Here is a 19,483-nt window from a genome sequence, read left to right as displayed (position 1 = left end):
AAATATGTTGCAGATGTTTTCTCTCTTGTAAATAAGGATTATCTGTAACTTCTTTATAGAGCGCAAACTTCCACCTTCCTTTGCGAGAAAACTAAAGGATGTTCATGAGACTCTTGGCTTCCCAGTTGCATTTGAGTGTCGCATCAATGGCTCAGAACCTCTTCAAGTGTCTTGGTACAAGGATGGGGTACTTTTGAAAGATGATTCTAATTTGCAAACATCTTTTGTTCATAATGTCGCAACTCTTCAGATTTTGCAAACCAACCAGAGCCACGTTGGTCAGTACAATTGCTCAGCTTCTAATCCTCTTGGGACTGCTTCATCCAGTGCCAAGCTCATTCTCTCAGGTGAGTAGTTCATCCCATTACCCTTTTCAATATAGAGCGGCTTCATGGCTCTGGGCCACCAAAGGAGTAGGGCCACTTCATTTCTGCTTCCTGACTGGGAACATGAAAACTGAAGTCACCTTGTTGGTCTTCATTCTTTTCAGAGCATGAAGTTCCTCCTTTCTTTGATCTAAAGCCTGTCTCAGTAGATCTGGCTCTTGGAGAAAGTGGTTCTTTTAAATGTCATGTAACTGGAACTGCACCAATCAAAATCACTTGGGCCAAGGATAACCGAGAGATTCGCCCTGGTGGCAACTACAAGATGACTTTGGTTGAAAATACTGCCACTCTGACAGTTCTCAAAGTAGGCAAAGGTGACGCTGGGCAGTACACCTGCTATGCAAGCAACGTTGCTGGAAAAGATTCTTGTTCTGCTCATCTGGGTGTACAAGGTACTAGTTTGAGTAAAGTAGCAAGGTCTCTTACATTTTCAATATCTTAAAATACGGGAGGAAGGGTGTGCCTGAAAGTTACGTTGCAGACCATGGTCTGGTAATTGGAAGTGATCAAATGGATCCAGAGCCTTTCAAATGAGTCAAGTTTTTAGAAATTTTATTTAAAAATGTAAAACTGGTAAAACATGGACTGAAAGTCCACTTTCAAAGGCTAAAAGTAGAGACTAGAGAGAGAGTGAACAAAAACTTTTCACAGAATTGCAAGAAAATCCAAATTTGAAAGAAATTATCTTAGGACAAAAAAGAAAGTCATCTCAAATAACTTATTTTCCACAGTAGTTTGTGAATTAATGGATTTTGTCCCTCTGGGGGATAGCAGAGCCCCAAACTATCAAGGCTTTCAAGAAGAGTCAGATTGTGTCAACTTCTTTTCCTCCACTAGCCCCACTTAAATAATAGCAGGAATAATAATAGGAAGCTAAGGGCTGGGGAGTACATCAATATCTGACATTATGGGAGGCAATCATCTCTTTCTATGGCATGTTCATGACTGCTGCTGTCAGAAATTAAATACTTAACTCATAGAGCTGCTGATCTAACCCATTAGAGCATTTTTAAGGGATTTTGTGGTGATGGTTTATAAATATCTTGAAATTGAAATAGAATTAGATTTATCAGCCCATTTGCTCTATGACATATAGCTAATCATTTTCATCTCCCTAAGCTTGAATTTTTTGCTTCAGTTAATGAAGAAAGTATTGCTCTCCTCACTTCAAAGGGGAATTATGAAGGTTTGCAGAAATATCTATTTAAAGTCCATAAGAGAAAGTGGCACTTTTAAAAAATATTAATATATCTGACCTAGTTTTGCTATTTGACTCTTCATGGTACATAACTGATATCTTTGCAGCCATAGGAAACAAACAGTCACATACAGGAGAGAGATCAAACTCTCTTATTCCCTGTGAACCTCAGAGTGCCTCCACCAACAGATATGCTCTGCCTCTGAGCTCGAACTAAAGAAGTGATTCTTTGGCTGGGAGGAAGATTGTACAATAGGCATTAATGGCTCTTCCTCCTTCCTTTTGCAATAATACTTGATGTGGGTACTCACAAAAATAAATGTATTTTATTTTAGGAATTTTCTATTTAAGTTTCACTTAACTATTCTTCTTTGAACTGCATCAAATAAATTTGCTTTCCAGAGCTAAAGATCTCTCTGTTTGACAGAGATTTCTTTTTTCACTTGATTTTGAATTATACCTGTCTTTTCGATCCCTTACCTTGTGTTTTCCCTCTTGGTTCGTAGAACCACCCAGATTCATTAAGAAGCTTGAACCTTCAAGAATTGTGAAACAGGATGAATACACAAGATATGAATGTAAAATAGGAGGGTCTCCAGAAATCAAAGTTTTATGGTACAAAGATGAGACTGAAATTCAAGAGAGCAGTAAATTCAGAATGTCATTCCTTGACTCGGTGGCGGTGTTGGAAATGCACAGTCTCAGTGTTGAAGACAGCGGAGACTACACATGTGAGGCCCGCAATGCAGCAGGCAGCGCCAGCAGCAGCACTTCCTTAAAAGTTAAAGGTCAGATCTTACTCTTCCTTTGTGTTTTTCACATCATCTGTTTCTCCAGTTGTCCTCTCAATTTCCTGCTCAACTCTCTATTGATACCTTAAAAAGTTTTTTAAGTAGAATAGAAAATGGAAGGTTATGTTTTCTTTCTCTATGACAGAATGGAAAACTGATTCTTACTTGTAACTATATACTTACAGAATGCCTCCTAATTTTCCTTTTTCTCTAACTCAATTATCTTCCAATTTTAGAACCACCCATTTTCCACAAAAAGCCTCATCCTGTTGAGACACTGAAAGGAGCTGATGTTCACCTTGAATGTGAGCTTCAGGGTACTCCTCCGTTTCAAGTTTCTTGGTATAAAGACAAGAGAGAACTCAGGAGTGGCAAGAAGTACAAGATAATGTCTGAGAACTTCCTTACGAGTATTCACATCCTGAATGTCGATGCTGCAGACATTGGGGAATATCAGTGCAAAGCCACAAATGACGTGGGGAGTGACACCTGTGCTGGTTCCATCACTCTGAGAGGTTAGAGTGACTTCATTCTCTTCTGTTTACTATTTTCCTTCTAATTTTAATATTCTTTTGGCCCCTTAGCTATAGCCCAGTCCTTTATCATTAGCTGTCTCTTCTATTCCCTTTTTTCCTTTCCACATTCTTTCATGCTTAGTGTACATCCCATTTCTAAATCCTACCAAATCCAAATATCCCTTTAGACAATTTTTCCAGTAGGTTTTGATTGATTTAGAAAGCTGGAGAGGACAAGATGTTCAACTCCTTCTGCTTAATACAAACTCTAATGTGACCCTGCTCCCATCCACCAAAAATGCCTCTTATTTAAGAAATGAGAACAACACTTTATCACTAATTTGATTCCTAGCATTCATGACTCGAGGGAAATACTATTAACCCTGCACATTTTAAATCCCTGATTTGCCTCTTCTTCATCAGCACCACCAAGATTTGTGAAGACGCTCAGTGACATTTCTACCATCGTTGGTGAAGAAGTTCAGCTGCAGACTGCTATTGAAGGCGCTGAGCCAATTTCAGTGGTGTGGTTCAAAGATAAGGGAGAAGTTGTTAGAGAAAGTGACAACATATGGATTTCTTATTCAGAAAACATTGCAACCCTACAGTTTTCACGAGCAGAACCAGCCAATGCTGGGAAATACACCTGTCAGGTCAAAAACGATGCTGGAATGCAAGAGTGCTTCGCCACACTATCTGTTCTTGGTTAGTACGAATAGGATGTTATCATGAATACGAGTCACATGCTTACCAGTATCTGTGTTCTCCTTGGTTTTTCAATTTGCTTTTAAAATTTGGATGCAATTTATATCTCATTCCAGAACCTGCAGCAATTGTGGAAAAGCCAGAATCCATACAAGTTACCACGGGAGATACCTGTACCTTGGAGTGCACGGTCACTGGCACACCTGAACTCAGCACCAAGTGGTTTAAGGATGGAAAAGAACTGACAAGTGACAGCAAATACAAAATAAGCTTCTTCAACAAAGTATCTGGCCTTAAGATTATCAACGTGGTACCCGGTGACAGTGGAGTATATAGTTTTGAGGTGCAAAATCCTGTTGGCAAAGACAGCTGCACAGCCTCAGTTCGAGTCTCAGGTTGGTTGGTTGGGCCTTTGTTTCAATGTTACTACAATGTAGTTCCTGATTTACATATATGGGTATGGGAATCTCCATCTTCTAGAATGTGACATGAGTCTGACATCTTCTGAATCAGCAAAATCAGAAGTAACATACCTATAGAGTTAGAAGAAAACCAAGTTCAAAAGTTTCTCATGGAGGAATTCCCACAATTCAGGGTGGGAGGAGTGAAGTCTAGTCCCTGGAAAGGATAATGTGGTCCTCGACTATCACTTATGCTGAAATAATTCACCATATAATCATTCACAGCAGAGAGAGATCAAAATCTCTAACAAGTGAACTAGCACATCTTGTCCCTTGATTCTCAAGGCTTTGGATTGTGTGAACCCATAGGGAATTCTTGGGTACTCTCGCAAAAGGGCCAAATGGATCTACAGATAGTCCATCAAAAAGACAATAATTCTCTTTTCAAATCATTTTATAATGGATGTCCCTCGTTTGTTTGATTTTTTTATCACATTCAGACCGAATTGTTGCTCCTTCATTCACAAGAAAATTGAAAGAGACAAATGGTCTGTCTGGTTCCTCGGTTGTAATGGAGTGCAAAGTCTATGGATCACCTCCAATCTCTGTCTCCTGGTTCCATGAAGGAAATGAGATCAGCAGTGGAAGGAAGTACCAGACCACCCTGACAGATAACACTTGTGCTTTAACTGTGAACTTGCTGGAAGAATCAGATGCTGGCGACTACACATGTGTAGCTACTAACAGGGCTGGTTCTGATGAATGCAGTGCTCCTTTGACTGTGAGAGGTCAGTTAAAAATACAGTGAAGTAGAACTCCATTTCATAATTTATTAAACATTTTTATCAAAACTCAAAAATATTAATTTTTTTTCTGGTATGTGCTTTTTTGTGTAGAACCGCCATCTTTTGTTCAGAAACCTGATGCCATGGATGTTTTAACTGGAACCAATGTAACTTTCACGAGCATCATAAAAGGAACACCTCCCTTCATGGTCAGCTGGTTCAAGGGTAGCAGTGAACTTGTACCAGGGGACAGATGTAATGTGTCTTTGGAGGATTCAGTTGCTGAACTGGAGTTGTTTGATGTAGATACAATGCAAAGCGGAGAATACACATGCATAGTCAGTAACGAAGCTGGCAAGGCTTCTTGTACAACACATCTCCATGTAAAAGGTTGGTTTGACTCCTATTCCACATTTTTACAGTGAACATACATGAAGTAGTATATATGTCTATATCTGTGTGTATATGTGTTTGATTTCATATTTTCAATTTTACTATAGCCCCAGCCAAATTTGTGAAGAGGCTCAATGATTACAGCATAGAGAAAGGAAAACACCTGATCCTAGAGGGCACCTACACTGGAACTCCTCCCATTTCAGTTACATGGAAGAAAAATGGCATAAATATTGCTCCTTCTCAGAGGTGTCATATAACCACAACTGAAAAATCTGCGATCCTGGAAATTCCAAGCAGCACAGTAGAGGACGCAGGACAATACAACTGCTACATCGAAAATGCTTCCGGAAAAGATTCCTGTTCAGCACAAATCCTGATACTAGGTTTGTTATGATTGCACATTCATATCTTTATATCCAAATAATCATTCTGGCATGTCTCCTTCATGACTCATTTCTCTCTTGCCTGCAGAACCACCATATTTTGTCAAGCAGTTGGAGCCTGTTAAGGTGACCGTTGGAGATTCTGCCTCTTTACAATGCCAACTTGCTGGGACCCCTGAAATTGGGGTATCCTGGTATAAAGGAGATACAAAATTGAGACCCACTGCCACCTACAAAATGCATTTTAAGAACAATGTTGCTACCCTGGTTTTCAACCAGGTTGATGTTAATGACAGTGGAGAATATATCTGCAGAGCTGAAAACAGTGTGGGAGAAGTGTCGTCATCCACTTTCCTGACTGTTCAAGGTGATTGCAATATTTTAAAAGTGAATGAATTTATGTGTCTTTTGAACAAGATTTAAAATATCTGGCAAGGGGCTTCCTTTAAGGAAAATCTTCCCAAATCCAAAATTTTCTGCTTAAGTAATTCCATCTATAATTAATGGCTTACTTTTTCTGGTCTTTACAGAGAGAAATAAGATAACTAAATTTTCAGTTACAAAGATCATGTAATCATTTGTCCCTATGATTAAATCTTTCATGAGTGGCCATATTTTTAAAATTCCACTCCATGAATGTCTCAATCAGATTGCTAGAGAATCTGCTGCATGCGCAGAGATGTACCTTAAGCCAATCAATTTCTCTGTTGGCTTACATATTTTTGCACCAACTGTGCCTTAGGGTGGCCTCAGAGTGAAACTGTTGCTCCAAAAGTTTACTTGTTTTTCTTTGTGTCTAAGTTAATTCAAGACATGTTAATACCTCCTAATATTTTTATAGAAATACCATTATCTCTATAACAATAATTGTAAGAAGAATATTCAGTAAATTAAAAATGTCCAGTAGTATTCATCCTTTAATTCTATTCCTACAGAGCAAAAACTTCCACCATCATTTTCTCGACAATTGAGAGATGTTCAAGAAACTGTTGGACTGCCAGTTGTTTTTGAATGTGCCATAAATGGATCAGAACCTATCTCAGTGTCTTGGTATAAAGACGGCAAACCGTTGAAAGACGGCCCAAACGTACAAACATCGTTTTTAGATAATGTAGCCACTCTCAATATTTTTAAAACAGATCGGAGCCTTGCAGGCCAGTATTCTTGCACAGCCACAAATCCAATAGGGTCTGCTTCTTCTAGTGCCAGACTCATTCTCACAGGTTTGTGGATTCTTAAACTTCTTTCTGTTTCTGTAATTAAAATTTGTATAATCAAATACAAAATAAGGGAGAAAACATCACAATTTCTGTAAACTGGGATGATCCAGATATAGAGCCTGAAACCTTGTCTTTCTGCTCTCCTCTTAGAGGGGAAGAACCCGCCCTTCTTTGACATCCCCGTTGCCCCTGTGGATGCTGTGGTGGGAGAAAGTGCAGACTTTGAGTGCCACGTTACTGGGACGCAACCAATAAAGGTCGGCTGGGCCAAAGACAACAGAGAGATACGAAGTGGTGGAAACTACCAGATTAGTTTTCTGGAAAACAGCGCCCATCTGACAATCCTGAAAGTAGACAAGGGAGACTCTGGACAATATACCTGCTACGCTGTGAACGAAGTGGGAAAGGACTCCTGCACAGCTCAACTCAACATAAAAGGTATCGTTTATTTCACGCAGAGTCTGACAAAATGTAGTGATTTTATATTCTATCCTAAGGGGGCAGTTTTATTAGGACAAATGAAATTCAGGACATTTTTAAACAAATGACATAAAAATGTTTAAAAGGAAATAAGTTTCTCTATAGAATAAGTGATCTTTTTAAATCTGTATTTTTCTAAAATTTTATATACCCTACATAACCCTAAACCCATCCCCCTCACTTTTTTTTGTGACTATCTGGTTTTGTAAATGGCTGCAAGTTATTCTTATCATCCATCCCATAAATCAGAGAATCGTTTAGAGCAAGCTTGTGGAAGAGGCTGAAATGTTTAAGGACATACACTGATGTGCTGTATTTAGTTGGTCAGCATTGACTTTTAATGAAAGATACGACTTCTTTTTCTTGAAAATCCTCATGTTACTGACCTGCTTCTGGATTCCACTTCATATATCCTTGCAATTTCTTACAGAGCGGCTCATCCCACCAAGTTTCACTAAAAAACTCTCAGAGACAGTGGAAGAAACAGAAGGGAATTCTTTCAGACTTGAGGGCCGCGTTGCGGGTTCCCAGCCTATAACTGTTGCTTGGTACAAGAATAATGTAGAGATACATCCAACTTCTAACTGTGAAATCACATTTAAGAACAACACACTCCTGCTGCAAGTCAAGAAGGCGGGCATGGGCGATGCTGGTTTGTACACGTGCAAAGTGTGGAATGATGCAGGCTCTGCTCTGTGTACATCTTCAATTGTTATCAAAGGTTAGTTATCTTCACGTCCCCCCCCCCCCCAGCCTGTTGTGTTTTCATTCTTATTAGATAGCCATGTGCATTTCTTCTGACACACGCATTTCTCCTTCAACTCTGTTGACCAAGTTATAACAGATATAAATATACATTATTTAATTGGCTTGCCATAATTCCATACATGTTTACTTAAAATACATATTATTTGTAATTTAATTACATGGCCCAGTGAAGTAGGTGTCATAAAATAGACTAAAATCTTAGCTTGTAAATCATATCCTAAAATTCTTTCAGGCAGTTAGAAGTCTAAGTCTACTTTGAAATTCATGCATAAGTGACATATAAATTTTTATGAAGCACATTTACTTTGAAAAATTCTTAAATTTTCATCATTGAATATTGCATTAGCTTTGCCTATTATAAGTTATATGACATTCGGAAACATTCTGTTTTCTAAGTACATTTCTAAAGGAATTTTGTTTGGCATATATTGCCCAAAGATTTTAGCCTGTAAATGAATATTAATCCTAGACAAAAGAGTAAAATTTGCACAAAAAGAAAAAAAGATGAGTGGGAAGACGTTGTATATCATTATAGAAGATGTGTTTAAATACACAGTCATGGCTTGAGGCAAAGCAATAGACTGTATTGTTTAAGGAGCTCTTCTCTATCTGACCCTCTGACTGTAAGGACTTCATCCAGGTGGTTACAATGCACATTCATCAAAATAACTTTACAAACTAACCTCCCAGAGCAGCTTGGAACCTGATTACCAACTCTGATGACATTCTTGGCTATTTCAGGGTGCACAGATATTGGGTTAATATCATTAATAGATTAATATCACTAATAGGCTAATATCATTGAGTTGTCTTAAATTTCAAATTTCATCACTCATTTTATAGGATTTAAGTGTGTTCAGTTTTAAAACATGTTTAGTAAAATGAAAAATGTGCGCTTGGCAGTGGCTTATATTCATGATTTACATTCCTGATGGTTTTGCCATTGAGTAGATAAATACTTTCTATAGAATTTTGAGGCTATTTATCTATAGAGTTTAAAAGGAGAGTAGATATCAGAAGTTTTAATCTTTAAATCTTGAATATTGCCTTATTTTTCTTATATATAGGTCTCAGAACCATTGAATGAAATCATTACATAGCACTGTGTTGCAATTGGCCCTTCTAGGATGTTACTTGTGTCTTCTTCACTGGTTTCCAGTTGAATACTGAGCTTCAATTCCTAATTCCATTGGGCAAAGATTGGATTTTTAAATGCTACTGGAGCTTCATTTAATAGCTAAAGATGAACATCAGAGAAAATCACATATTAAGATGTGGGCTCATGGATTACTCGAATGGTGGCTTTCTTTCCCAGATGGTAGCAAGAATTGCAGCTCTGGATGAGCAGAATTCCCCAATAAGCTCCTAGTTTTTAGGGTTCAGCAGAAATGCAGCTGTACGCAGCTTTGAGAGAATCAATAGCGTGCTTCATGGCACAGAAGTTGATGGTAACTGCCAGGGCAATGTTTGCAGTGCTTAATCAGGACACAGATGCTCGGGTGACTTATGGGCAGCATGGCATCTGTTCTTTGCTTGTTTTTAAACCTTTCTCTTTTTGTAAAATCCAACAAACGTAATTATTGCCTTCAGAGAGGAACAAACCCGGCTCATGGTTCAGTTCTACTATAGCAACCAGTGTTACCCGTCAGAGGCAAAATTCGTTGCTTTTCTGGAATTTAATACTTTTTTGCCTTCTGTTCCTTTTCAGTTTATGTATAAAAATGCCTTTTTAATTCCAGAACCTCAGAAGCCACCTGTGTTTGATCAGCACCTTACTCCAGTAACAGTGAGCGAAGGTGAATTCGTGCAGCTCAGCTGCCACGTCTGGGGTTCAGAGCCGATCAGGATCCAGTGGTTGAAGGCTGGCAGGGAAATAAAACCCTCAGACAGATGCAGCTTCAGCTTTGCTAGTGGAACCGCTGTGCTGGAACTCAAGGACGTGACTAAAGCAGATTCGGGAGATTATGTGTGCAAAGCTTCAAATGTGGCTGGAAGTGACACTTCCAAATCAAAAGTGACCGTTAAAGGTACAGACACTTCAAAAATATTATTCAGATTAAGCCTACAACTGCTCACATTTATTTTCTTGTTACAATTTAGATACTAATGGAATTAGGTTTTTAGAAACATCACTTATTGCTGATTTGCAATTTATAGCCTCCTCATTATAATTGAAGTATTAGATAATTTAATGGAAATAGTATCAATACAAATTGTCTGAAATTACTCCAAGTTCACCATCATATTTCTTGAACCTCTTTTCATCGTATCCAAGAGGGGGTAAGTCAGTGAAGTTCCAAAAATGATGCTATAATAATGTGACATGAGGTAGCCTGATAGAATAAAGCCAAGTCTAGATATAAGACTTGATATGAATACGATTGTAGTTCAACCTGATGGGATAGCTGCAACTGGTTATAAATGTCTATGAACCTGCCTTGTCTTCTGTAATCCACTCTCATACACAGCGAGGCCTAGAGTGCACAATATTTTTGACACTGCCAAACTCCTAAAACTTATTTTCCAAAGGGAATTATTTATTACAATTTTAAGGTGATGGTGATAACAAAACCTGTAAATGTATTTTTTAGACAAACCAGCTGCAGTCCCAGCCGCTAAGAAAGCAGCAGTGGACGGGAAACTCTTCTTCGTATCAGAACCTCAGAGTATCAGAGTCGTAGAAAGTAAGTACTTCATGAAAAGTGCATCTTGGCCTATCTTGTACGTTTTACTACTGATTTAACTTTGGAAGAATCGATTTTGGAAAATGGGTATTTATTCATTTGTTTTCATTATTCCTTAGAAACCACTGCAACATTCATTGCCAAAGTTGGAGGTGATCCAATCCCAAATGTTAAATGGACAAAAGGGAAATGGAGACAACTGAACCAAGGAGGTCGCATTTTTATCCACCAGAAAGGCGATGAAGCAAAGCTGGAGATTAGAGACACCACGAAAACCGATTCTGGACTATACCGATGCGTCGCATTTAATAAACATGGTGAAATTGAAAGTAATGTTAACCTACAGGTGGATGAAAGGAAGAAACAAGAGAAAATTGAAGGAGATCTTAGGGCAATGCTGAAAAAGTAAGTTCAATAAAAAACCACACATAGAATTTTTCATTCACAAAAGACATCTCTCAAGAGGTGTGGACCCTCCAAGATTCAGATTACGAAAGAACATAAGCACACAGACATTTAAACAGAAACAGATAAGAAAATACACAATATTTTAGTGGAAGTTAGTGGTTCATTAAGATCAATTTCTGAATAATCATGAGAAAGTTTGAGCATGAGGTGAATTTTTACTGAAATTTTAGACAAAAGAAATGGCCCATAAAGAAACCTGTGTCTAAGCATGAAATGTTTGCTTCTCTGTATGATTTCTCATGCTCAGAATCATTTTCTAGATCAATTATTTTAAACATTTTCCATAATTACCAGTAATTTCAACACAATTTATGTGTCAACATAATTACTGGATTAATTATTAAATTCATCAACATTTAATTTCCACACATCTTTCCCATGACATATGATATTTATCCTTTATTAATGCTTTCCATTGCTGTCATTATTTTTCCTCATAATTCTTTCATTGGACTCTTTGTAAAATTTACAAAAATGTTCCTGTTATTCTTTCCTTAAACTCTTTGATCTTTGTAACAATGGTCCAATCTCAATCCACTTTATTTCCAAACCCACATTTTTTTTTATTGTCTCACAGTTATCATGGTAAAATTAATATTTCTTGAATAAAGGACACAGAACTACTCCTTTATGAGAAAAAAACTCAATGACATTTATAATCTTTGAATGATGATAATTCAAAATAAGTAGAAGACAGATGATTTACATTCATTCCTTATTTCATTTAGGACTCCAGTCTTAAAGAAAGGAGCTGGAGAAGAAGAGGAAATTGATATCATGGAACTTCTCAAAAATGTTGATCCTAAAGAATATGAAAAATATGCCCGTATGTATGGAATCACTGACTTCCGGGGTCTTCTTCAAGCATTTGAACTGCTAAAGCAAAGTCAACAAGAAGAGACACATAGATTGGTATGATCTTTTGTAGATAACATCATCTTTAAAAATTCACATTTGAAACATCTACATATGCCCCTTGAATTTCCAGAACCCTCTAGTTGCATGAGATCATTTGATATAACCTAAGCAGTATCAAGAACGGAAGCTGAATATAATCCTCTAATTCAAATTTTATTTGATATGTAAAACTTACACTATTTTTCTCCTCAGGAAATTGAGGAAATAGAGAAGTCAGAGAAGGAAGAAAAGGAATTTGAAGAACTTGTATCATTTATTCAGCAAAGGCTGTCACAGACAGAGGTAAAATGATTTAGGCTGATAATAAAATGAATAAATTATTGGGAATTATAAGAGAAGGAGTGACTAATGTGTTTTAATTCTCTATTCTTCTAGCCTGTCACTCTGATCAAGGATATTGAAAATCAGACAGTTTTGAAAGATAATGATGCTGTGTTTGAAATTGATATTAAGATTAATTATCCAGAAATCAAACTCTCATGGTACAAAGGGACTGAAAAACTGGAACCCAGTGATAAATTTGAAATAAGCATCGATGGTGATCGACATACACTCAGAGTCAGAAACTGTCAGCTTAAAGATCAGGGCAATTATAGATTGGTGTGTGGTCCACACATCGCTAGTGCTAAACTCACTGTAATTGGTAAGTAAAAAGAGTTTTATTAAAAAAATCTTTTGAGGTGAATTGACTGTTGAGCACTTTGCATGTGATATTGAACAAAATGTGTATTGTGTCATATGAACAGAGCCTGCTTGGGAACGGCATCTTCAAGATGTTACTTTGAAAGAAGGCCAGACTTGCACCATGACATGCCAATTTTCTGTGCCAAATGTAAAATCTGAATGGTTCAGAAATGGCAGAATCCTTAAACCCCAAGGTAGATACAAAACAGAAGTGGAACACAAAGTCCATAAGCTGACCATTGCAGATGTTCGAGCAGAAGACCAGGGACAGTACACCTGCAAATACGAAGACCTTGAAACATCAGCAGAGCTCAGAATTGAAGGTGAGTGAAAGACTGTGGATGGAGTTATTGCAGCAATATGTCGTGCAGGACCCCTGCAACTCTGCAACCCTGCCCTCAAGCATATCCCGAAGTGTTCCTGTGTTCTAAGTTCCCAACACATGTACTCATTACATTCACTCATATCTCAGAATTCACACAGAATCAAAAAGGAAATATTCACATAAGTGCTGAGTCTTTTGCATAGTCCTTTTTGACCAGAAGCAGATTTCAATCTAAACTAAGACATGACTTTCTAACAGTTATTTCTGTTGAAAGCCTAAATTTCATAATTCTCACATCTATGATTCTCACTCCTGGAAAGAAACCCTTAGAAAGGACCAGATTTCATGGCTATATATCTAGAGGATCTTGGCTAGGAGTTGATATTTTGTTTACAGGAATTAATTTGAACTCTATTTGTATGAAATGTCATAAATAAAATTAACAACATATGTGATGTGCGATTAGCAGCTATTTATCAAGAATAATTATTTCATATGAGGATCCTACTCCAGCCCTCAGAATCTGAAATAAAGTGAAATCTCAGGATTTAAGAGCAACAATATTTATTTCCTAATTCTTTGATCGTGTGCACTGTCTGAAGACATCCTTGGACTGTATTGAGCAACATTTTGGCTATAATGATAGCATCTACTTCCAGTTGTTGGTGCCCATTTATAGTTGTTGGAAAACAACTATATGGCTTCTTATTTACATAAGCACTTCAGTTTCTCTGACTTGCTTTACAATGGATATCAATGACTGGTTGTATTTTAAAGTTCAAAAATTTTAAATGGTTTTCAAATTAAAGGATCCAGTTGAAAGTGCTTATCATTTTTTAAATAATTACATATTTTTAATATGATCTTTCAAAATAAAAAGGTCTCCAGAGTACACATGATGTCTAAGATGTTCATGATGCTGTTATATATTGAATGCTAGACTTCCAGGTAAAATTTTGCAGAAGGACCCACCACTTCAGCCAGTTCTCCGACTAAACCCCCTGCCATTCCCAGTGGATTGACTCGTGCATGCCCTCATGTGCTCACAAGCAGATTTCAGAACTCTGAAAAATGAACCCTTTGAAATCTACAAGTGTAGATTTCCTATTGAGTTTGAAATTATTTCATGGAGAAAGTTATACACATTAGATAACATACAATTCTAGATCCTGAGTAGCAAAATTATTTTACTGAGGAAAGAAAGAATTTCAAAGGGGAATAGATTATAGAGCAAAATTAAGTTTATGTTCCCTTTACTTTGAACCCCCTCATTTCACTAACATTTTTAAAGTTTAATTTGGCTTTTGGGTTACAAGCACCCTTGCCTGTTGCCTTCATGTAAGTATTTAAGGACTCTCAGGGATTTCTTTACAATTTCCTACATTGATCCTGCAGGAATACACTTAAGTATTGAGAAAATTTTTGGTTACTGATGCAAAGAAAAGCATTTTCTTCTTGTTTTATATTTTTAGCCCTTTTGGCTATTTTCCAATTGGATAAAAAGATGGAGACTTTGAATATCTGGGGGTAAAGCACAGTGAAAGAAATGCCTCCCTATACAATCTAACTTTGAACTTTCTTTGTGCTTAAACAGCTGAACCAATTCAGTTTACGAAACGCATACAGAACATTGTGGTGAGTGAGCATCAATCTGCCACCTTCGAGTGTGAAGTGTCCTTCGACGACGCCATTGTAACATGGTACAAAGGACCAACAGAACTGACCGAGAGCCAGAAATACAACTTTAGGAATGATGGTCGCTGCCATTATATGACCATCCACAACGTGACCCCAGATGATGAAGGTAATTTAATTGACAGTGTCCCTGTGAATATATGATTTAAACCTTATCTGTTTTATATATTTCTACCCTACTTTACATTCATACTCTGTAATTCTATATAGAATACTTTGTTAGGAAAGACACGTATGAGTAAATACATACTATATTTAAACAAAGAGTGTTATTTACAAAGATATCAGAAAGCAAAACTTTGATGATTCTCTTCCTTAGGTGTCTATTCAGTAATTGCTCGCCTGGAGCCAAGAGGTGAAGCGAGAAGCACGGCAGAGCTGTACTTAACAACCAAAGGTCAGAAAACACCACAGGAAAATCTTCGAAGCAAAGTAGCTTGCACAGACAAAACGCAAATACAAAATGTAATTTTAAATACAATTAATGTAATTCTAAATACCAAAATGTAATTTTTTTCTCTTTTTCAGAAATCAAACTTGAGATGAAGCCTCCTGGTAAGTTAAAAAAAAAAAATCCTTGCTTACACCTTCAATGTGATTTTGTAAATGATAGAAGCCAAACTAAAATGTCTAAAAATATTATTCTTTTTTTCAATAAAATATTATTCAGTAAAATTATTATCAGGAAAATAGTACAATTTGGGAAATTAGAGAGAATAAGGTTACGTTCAACTGATATCTAGGATCACGCCAAATGGTGTGACCATAGAAAAAAACAAACTTTCCCAGAGAATAAACTTGCATATGTGGTTGCATTCAAAAGAATCCTAATATCTTTGTGTCTACATGTTAGATGCTGCTGTTGGAAATGCCTGACAATCAAACACATCTTAGTTGTCTAGTAAATATCTAAGTTTTCAGTCTCCCTCTGCTTATCATTAAATGTCCCTTTTCAGATATTCCTGACTCCAGAGTTCCAATCCCAACCATGCCTATCAGAGCAGTGCCACCAGATGGTAAGACCCAGCATCGCGATGCCTTGGCTAGAAGCAGCAATATTCCACCACTAGGAAATCAGCAATGCCAAACCAGAGCATAGAGCAACAGATCCTGCCATGTCATAGTCTTTGCTGTGTAATTAAAACTCAAAGCAAAAGAGTAGTTACAATTATCAATATATGCTACTTTTATTTGTTCTGGTTGGTGAATTCATACTATAACATCTTTGAAGTACTGAAAGAGATGTGTTGAGACTTTTCCTTATACTCCACACAAAATAGGGAACCAAACTGTTTTACTGATGATGCCATTTATTTTCTTCAGAAATCCCTCCTACGGCTATTCCTCCTATCCCTCTGTTACTACCAGCACCTGAAGAAAAGAAACCACCAGCAAAACGTGTTGAAGGTACTACATGTTATCTACCTAAATGTCAAAATACCAAATTTAACTATTGCAGGCCTGGAAAATGTTATTTAATGCAACACATTGGCCCTCTAGTGGTCACTAGGTTGAATTGTCTATCAAAATGTAAATTATTTGCTCTAAGTATTAACTAACTAAATGTGTAAGACATGTGCCTAAAATTCTGAAAATCATCAGACAAACCAACTGCGATGCTTACTATTAAAATATGTTAGTTTAATGGAATCACTTAAACATTAATGGCAAACTGATTTCACGTTTCCTATTTTCCTAACTACACACATAACAATAAAATAATGGAATCAATTTCTAGTGAAGCTTATGGAAATAAAACATACTAGTTTATGGTCAAGTTACAAAATACAGTTTGGTTTTTTTCCCAATTACAATGTCAACTTCTTTTTAAAATTCACTATTTTGTTACAAAAAATACGATTTAGAGTATTTATATATTTAATTTTTTTAAAGCAAAGGAATTCGTTCACCAATAAGGAGCTCTTGAGTGTACCAGGGAATTGCCCCTCTCAAATATTTCAATAGATAAATTGTACTATTTGTGCCCCAAAACTGCTCAACTAAATCAGTCAACAGACTGCCTGGGAATTTCTGGAGTTCTGGGGAGTTCAGAATTGCTTTCAGAATTCTCCTGGCATCATCAGAAAAAATTCTGCATGCCAAAGTCACATTTTTCCACAGCCACTATTGTACTGGCTTCCAGGGTTTGACAGGCTCATCCCCTAATATCCACTACAGCTGGTGTCAAAAACTTGAGCTAGTTTTCAGCCAGCCTCGGGAAATTCAGTTAAAAAAAAAAAACATAACTTCCAATTTTGTGACTAATGCCACTCAATAACAAAGAAAAGCATTTTTATAATCAGTATGAACATAGTTAAATATATTTCATCTACTTCTTTTGGCAGAGAGAAACAAGACTCAAAGATCATTAATTAGATTTCCACTTATATTTGTTGTCAGGAATAATAATTTATCTTAATGAATTAATAAGTGATTTATTATTTGAGGGTTAGTGTCAACATGGCTAAGTTTGAGCACCCACAGGGGAAACTCAAGAAATTAAGTCATATTTTAAAAATTAACAACAGTGTTATTTAGTCATGAATACTAGGAGCCATAATCAAGTTGTGATCGGCGGCAGTGATCAAGGTATAACATCAGCACCAAAAGAAAAATTCCACAATATATTATAGATAGGACACTAATTCACTTGTTAGTCTTCTTCCTGACAAATTTAAAGTGTTCTTACCTACGTGAAACAAAAATGGAAATGTGTACCTTTTCTATCGATGATATCACTTAGATTCACTCAGGATGTTCTGAAAACTTTAACTCTAAGCGGGCATAAAATCAGTGAGGATGTAAGATTCCCCACACATTCTATCTCCCTCAAAAAAAACTTTTCTGCCTTCTAGTCCAAGATCTTTCTGAAACAAGTATCTTGCAATAATGTGCAGAATCTCTTGTTACTATCAAAACATATGAAAAAATAAAATACTTCAATAAACCTCCTAGTTTCGTGAAAATAGTTTAGTTATTGACATCTGACATCTTATTTTTTAGTGACCAAAAAAGCCAAGAAAGTCGCAAAGCCCAAAGAAGAGGCACCGCCGCCTAAAGGTATTATAATTAATTAATCAAAATTTAGACGTACTGGTGTTCTCTTAGTTAAAAATTTTAAATCTCAAATAGAGGAGGTTGGAGGAAGGTGAGAGTTTGATGGTATCTCTCCTTTCACTCACTCTCAGCCTTTTCTTTGACTCAGTCCTCATTCTCTCTTTCTCAATTTTCTTTTTTTCTCCCCGGACCTCCTGTGCCATTGTCTGCCCATGGCATGCAATGTCAACCCAGAGGGTTCATGTTATCTCTGGATGGTAATTTCCAGAAGCCACTGCCCTCTAGTCCAACAGCTGGTCTTGATCAAGTCACCACAGCAGAAGGTCAAAGGCTGATGCCAATGTCAAGTGGCTGCTCCAGCCCAACTCAGAATCCTTCCTGGTTCACTTGAGCTAAATGTTGATACTTGCAGAAAAAATAATTGTGAAGGAGAGTCAATTCAATTACTTTAATTTTCACTATATCCTGGAAGCGTTTAGGAAGAAGATTGGATAACTACATTTAAACAAATAGTTTCTACCCGTTTGACTAAGATTAGAGTACAGAAGCTCCTCCAAGAAGGAGCACCCAAGAGCACGAGACACCAATCACTGAGACTTTCTTCTGAGTGGTCATTTGTGAAATGTTCTAGAATAAGAGGAAGCTAAAAGAGCAGGGATATTTCCTGAACTTTACAGTTAATCATTCAAAAAATTAAACATGCATTATTTTTTAGCACTAGACATATTGAATCTTCTCGTCATGTTACTTTAAATTATTTTAAATCAACCTAAACCAGAATCAAACTTCAGCCTTTCTGTACATTTTCATTAACATGGCGTTGCATAGCATTTCTGGGGAGCTAAATTTGGAAATTATAAAAGCATTTGGTATATTAGTAGTAGTCACAGATCATACAACTGACTAACGGGTGCACAGGAGTAGTAAACATTAAATAATGCAAATCTAAAAATAAACATGTATTTTATGTTTTTAAAGTCCCAGAGGTTGCCAAGAAGCCCCCGCCTCCCACTGCCTTAATTCCAGCCAAAGGTAAATGAAAAGAAATTATTAAATATTTGTATTCTATTTATTCCTGAGATTTGCATCTCTGCTGTGTATTCTTATTTTTAAATATTAGGCTTTTATCTTATTGTAAAGTTGTAGAGTCTTTTCTGCTATATTAAGATTAGCACTAGAAATGATGGCTACTTCACATTGTTCCAATCCCAGGAAAGGAAACCCAGGGAGATGTTTATGCAGCCACAGCACAAGGGACACAGGGGAAGAAGTGGTGAGGGCTAGAAAGGGAGGGCTCATCCCTTATGGTTTCAGTTGTAGCTGACACAAATGTAAGGATCGTATAAATCATGTTAGCCTTAAAGATTTTTGAAAAGTTTTTATATAAAAGTAACTAATTGATTTGGTTACATAATTTTAAATATTATCTTTATTAAATTGACTAAAGAGTCATGTTCGACTATCAAAATGTAGCTTAAAATTAGAAATGTTCTCAAAAGAACAATTGGAAATGTAAATAGAGATTAACTGCAGAAACATTAAATATAAATTCAATTAAATGATCAAATATTAAAATATCCCATGGGAAACTAGGGGGTTTGCAAACTGGAGTTCTCATTGTTCT

At 36.7% G+C, this 19,483-nt stretch overlaps 1 protein-coding gene across 1 annotated transcript in view; it reads left to right on the top strand.

Moving 5' to 3' along the window:
• Nucleotides 1-19,483, top strand: part of TTN (titin) — a 268,972-nt gene that overhangs the window by 87,880 nt on the left and 161,609 nt on the right. The window contains exons 85-111 of the mRNA XM_070241291.1: nt 60-347; nt 491-778; nt 2,091-2,372; nt 2,612-2,890; nt 3,314-3,595; nt 3,712-3,990; nt 4,497-4,784; nt 4,893-5,171; nt 5,282-5,560; nt 5,649-5,927; nt 6,496-6,783; nt 6,931-7,218; nt 7,691-7,981; nt 9,768-10,055; nt 10,620-10,712; nt 10,832-11,117; nt 11,909-12,092; nt 12,291-12,380; nt 12,474-12,741; nt 12,845-13,105; nt 14,702-14,911; nt 15,122-15,199; nt 15,331-15,357; nt 15,759-15,818; nt 16,126-16,209; nt 17,806-17,862; nt 18,838-18,891. Coding sequence (XP_070097392.1) covers nt 60-347; nt 491-778; nt 2,091-2,372; nt 2,612-2,890; nt 3,314-3,595; nt 3,712-3,990; nt 4,497-4,784; nt 4,893-5,171; nt 5,282-5,560; nt 5,649-5,927; nt 6,496-6,783; nt 6,931-7,218; nt 7,691-7,981; nt 9,768-10,055; nt 10,620-10,712; nt 10,832-11,117; nt 11,909-12,092; nt 12,291-12,380; nt 12,474-12,741; nt 12,845-13,105; nt 14,702-14,911; nt 15,122-15,199; nt 15,331-15,357; nt 15,759-15,818; nt 16,126-16,209; nt 17,806-17,862; nt 18,838-18,891 — 5,730 coding nt within the window. The remainder of the gene's footprint in view (nt 1-59; nt 348-490; nt 779-2,090; nt 2,373-2,611; nt 2,891-3,313; nt 3,596-3,711; nt 3,991-4,496; nt 4,785-4,892; nt 5,172-5,281; nt 5,561-5,648; nt 5,928-6,495; nt 6,784-6,930; nt 7,219-7,690; nt 7,982-9,767; nt 10,056-10,619; nt 10,713-10,831; nt 11,118-11,908; nt 12,093-12,290; nt 12,381-12,473; nt 12,742-12,844; nt 13,106-14,701; nt 14,912-15,121; nt 15,200-15,330; nt 15,358-15,758; nt 15,819-16,125; nt 16,210-17,805; nt 17,863-18,837; nt 18,892-19,483) is intronic.

The sequence above is a fragment of the Equus caballus genome, chromosome 18 (genome assembly GCF_041296265.1).
Source record: "Equus caballus isolate H_3958 breed thoroughbred chromosome 18, TB-T2T, whole genome shotgun sequence".
Taxonomy (NCBI): Eukaryota; Metazoa; Chordata; class Mammalia; order Perissodactyla; family Equidae; genus Equus; species Equus caballus.
Note: the sequence above shows the minus strand (reverse complement) of the source record. Positions and strands in the feature narration are given on the sequence as shown.